The sequence below is a fragment of the Cariama cristata genome, unplaced genomic scaffold, assembly GCF_000690535.1.
Source record: "Cariama cristata isolate BGI_N322 unplaced genomic scaffold, ASM69053v1 scaffold7144, whole genome shotgun sequence".
Classification (NCBI taxonomy): domain Eukaryota; kingdom Metazoa; phylum Chordata; class Aves; order Cariamiformes; family Cariamidae; genus Cariama; species Cariama cristata.
Window position 1 is genome coordinate 1 of NW_009614582.1, and position 4003 is coordinate 4003.

The following is a 4003-nucleotide window of genomic DNA, read 5'->3' on the forward strand; positions in this document are numbered from 1 at the left end:
AACAATTTGGCACGGCTACTGGTGGCAAAGATGCTCTCCCACAGACACTCATACTCCTTTCGCTTCTCCACTCCTCCAAAGTGGGACAGAGGACTTATTTTTGCTGGGGAAAGGTTGCCCAGTTTTGTCGGCAGAAGGCAGCGCAGAGGGCCCGGCCCGGGCTCGCTAGATGCCAACATCTAGGTTTAGGAACGAGACGTTGCTGTACAGCTGTGACGAGACCGAGCTGCTCTCCAGGGTGCAGGTCCGAGCAGGCAGCGGGGACGGAGCGTGCTCCTCTCTTGACTCCTCACTCTCTCTGCTCCTAAGAAAGTTTAAAAAGAAAGAGAGATGCTATTTGCAAACTGCTTCTGTTGCCAACTCCACACCCAAAGGGCCTCCAGCAGTGACCTCAAAGATTTGCCATCTTTTTGGACAGTCCCAAAAGGAAGGTGAAGACAGACAAGGAACAGTAGCAGAGATGACTCGTGAGGTCCGTGGTCCGGGAAGCCATTTCGCACAGAATCACAGGACAGTCCCTGTTCGCTGAAAGAGCCACCAGCTCTACGAGGGGACCGAAGGCTGCCGAGTGTGCCCTGCTCCAGAGCTCAGGGGAGCAAAATACCTCCCGTGTTACGTGCCATGATCGTGGGCCCAGGTCATGGGACGCAAGGCCCTCTTACCCCACCTTCTTTAATCCCAGGGAAGGGCATGAGCTCAAACTCCGAGCCTCTGTGGGACTGTCCTCTCTCGCAACCAAAAAGCAGACGTACAGACACAGCTGGCAGCCCCACGCACAGACACAGACGCGCACAGGACAGGCAAAAAATGCACAGAAACGCAGACGACGCCAAGGGTGAAGAAAACGTGGAGGAGGGTAGTGATGGAGCTGAGAGTGGAGCAGGCACCCGTGGGCGATCCCGCGAGGCTGGAGCAGCAGAGAGGCCTGGGGGTGCAGCAGGACAAGAGCATACAGAAAGGTGGGTGCAATGGAGGAGCTCTGATGCAGGGCTGATTTGGGTAGAGAACGTGGCACAGGCTAGGGAGGAAAAAAAAGGAGAACAGGGAGCTCCAAGGGCCAGAAAAGCTGGGATGTTTCAGCTGGTAGAAGGCGTCAATGCAGAAAGTGAAGAATCTTAGCTTGGGAGTTCATGACCGAAAGCGGTGGAAGGCACAGGACAGCCGGGCAGGAAGATCAGCAGGATTTGTCCGTCGCTTGCCAGCAGCGCGGTGAGCGTTGCTGCAGGAGGGCTTTGCCCCCGTGCAGCGAGGTGCCCTCCGGCAGCACCGCACCTCGCGGGGACTTACGGCACGGCACGGAGCTTCCTGCGCAAAAGGTAGTCGATGACATCAGGGTCTGTCTGAAAGAGCCTCCTCAGGACGTCACGTTGCATTTCTGGAGAGACCTGGGAGAGGTACACCGACACACTCGCTCACGGCATCTCCTCCCCTCTGCAGGGAGAGGAGCAGAGGCAGCCGAGGACAGCAAAAGGACTGCGGGTCGATACCTGCTCACAGACCCACCGTCTCGGTGTCACCTCCCACACACCTCCCGGGGGTCTGCGCAGGATCTCAGCCCCGGCTTTCCCCCACACTGACCCCAATCCTTTGGCTCCCCGTAGACCTGACAATTGCTACAAGGCTTTTTGGGGACCTGAAATGTCACATTCCCATAGACCTGTAGTAAAGGGACATTTCTGGTATTTCTCAGGAATTTCCCAGGTCCTCTCCTAAAAGCAGGGCCAGGAGGACTCCTCAGGGTATGCTCTTGCTGATCCAGATGTTCTGCCAGGGTTTCACAACAGCTGGGCTGTCCCCAAGGAGCGCAGCTACGTGATCGCATGGCACCTACCGACATCGCATCCCTTGGGGACTGCTTCGGAGCACCCAAGTCACACAAAGCACCTGTGGAGCTCAGACTGGCACCTTGCTGCATACCTGCCGGGGCTCTCCTGCTCAACCACCGTACCCACCTCAGAGCCTGCACCGAGCAACCCCGCCTGTGCCCAGGTACTGCACTGCACCGCTCTCATCCTTCTCCACCAGCACCTCCCAGAGAAGAGCGGAGCCCAGAGGGGCAGCCCCGTTCTGCCATGCCTCCCTGGCACCCGTGCTGCAGCAGGGCAGAGCGGAGAGTGCAACAGCGAAGGCTTGAAGTCCATCTGGACAACCATGCAGAGCAGGATTCAGCCAGGAGAAGATGCAAGAGGCTCTTACTGCTGCCTGTAAATGCCCCACGGGAGGGCGGAGAGAAGATGGAGCCAGACCCTTCCCAGAGGTGCCTGGGCACAGACCGAGGTGCAGCAGGGACAATTCTGACAAGGAGAAAATTCTTCCCCTGAGGGTGCTGTGGCCCTGGGACAGGACCCAGAGAGGTCGCAGCTCTCCATCCCTGGAAATAAGTAAACCCCAGCTGGATGCAGCCCTGCTCTAGCTCTGAGGTGAGCCCTGGTCTGGAGGCCCCAGAGGTTCCCATACAAACCTGTACATGACTCTCAAAGATGCTTCTGGGAACCCCAGGTCGATGCATCCCCTAGGACAGGATGAGCACTCCCTGCCTCACACTGATGGTCCAAATCACTCACTGAAGAGCAGACCTGAAGCCATCCTGTCCTTCACTGCCCTCACTACCTCTCCCCACTGTTACATCCTCCCCACGTCTGCCTCAGGCTGTGGCATCTCCACCCCACACCATCACCTTCCAGCTCCCTCCCTCTTCTAGGGTCTCCCATTTTTTTCCTCTTCTTTCCCCCCCTCACTGGGACTGTGGGAAGAAACAGGATTGAGGTGCCACTCCTGCAGTTGCTGTCAGCCAGTTGTCCCAAACAAGCTCGGTCAAATGTCACCGGGGTGGAAAGCGACAGAGAAGAGAGGACCTGTTCATGGCATGACCCTCAGCTCTGCCTTTACACCACCAGTAACAAGCCATCCCAAATTAGTATTTACACCTGCCATGAGGAATGAATCGCATTTTCACAAGCCAACTCGAGTCACCTGCTGCTATGTGGGGCTGTGAATACATCCGTCCTTCTGCTGCCACCAGCAGAGGTCAGAGGGGAAGGAAAGGTCTAGAGAAGCTGCCCTGAGAAAGCCTCACCTACCGTGAACAAGGTCTGGTAGTGCTCAATCAACCTCTGGACCACCAGGATGATGGCAGCGCTGTCTTCAAAGTTCATGGCACCAGTGTCTTTCTCTCCAGGCTTCTCTTTCTGCAGGATGTTGGGACCAAAGATTGTGGCCAAGTTTGAAACTGTCATTTTATTCCCAGGAATCTAGCAAGTAAGCACAAAAGGAAATTGCAGATTATTGATGCATCAGCATGAGATGTCCCAGGATGGCCTCACCCACCCCAGGACAGGAACGCGAGCTGCTGAGGCCGGGGTGTTGATCTGGGTCCAGTTTGGTCCTCTCCGAGCTGTTGGCAGGGCCAGCACGAAGGGTTTGTGGTGCTGGAGCACACACTCACCCCCTCCTGGCACCAGGGCCTCCATTCCCACCTACCTCACTTTCACAACCGCTTCCAAAAGGTAACAATCAATATTTCTGCATCATCTTACAATACGAGACAAAACCAGTCTCTTTGAATCACAGACTTGGAGCTCGAATAGTCCAGAGAAACCAAAATCAACCTCAATGCACCTTCATGAGCCCTTCATGAAAGCTGGAGGTGGAAAATAAGTCCACAAAAAAACGCCCCTTGTGCTGCCTACAGACGCGCAGCCAGGTGTCTCTGGGGTTACTGCAACCCAGAAAATCACCTCGCTGGCCTGAGAGCAACCCCGACCCGCCATGGGCAGGGGGCTTTATCACCAGTCTGCTTTTGCCAAAGGATTCACTTAGGTTTGCAAGAAGCTCTGCTTGGTTTTAACCAACAAAGTTTGAGCAACCCCTCCCTCACGCCGTCGACCCGGTTGGGCCAGCCTTACCTCCCGGCCGTCGGGGCCCCAGGAGCTCTCGGCGTGCCGGGCCACCTCGCTGAGGAACCGCAGGAGCCGGTGCAGCGTGTCGCTGTGGCAGGGGGGGC

General features: G+C 56.5%; 1 protein-coding gene across 1 annotated transcript in view; it reads right to left on the reverse strand.

Annotated features, from left to right (window-relative positions):
* Positions 1-165: 165 nt before the first annotated feature.
* Positions 166-4003, reverse strand: part of LOC104161140 (rho GTPase-activating protein 6-like) — a gene marked incomplete at its 5' end in the record, with an annotated part of 32612 nt that continues 28774 nt past the window's right edge. Inside the window, 4 exons of the mRNA XM_009699471.1 lie at positions 166-304; positions 1288-1385; positions 3081-3251; positions 3906-3987. Of these exons, the coding sequence (XP_009697773.1) occupies positions 166-304; positions 1288-1385; positions 3081-3251; positions 3906-3987 (490 nt within the window). The remainder of the gene's footprint in view (positions 305-1287; positions 1386-3080; positions 3252-3905; positions 3988-4003) is intronic.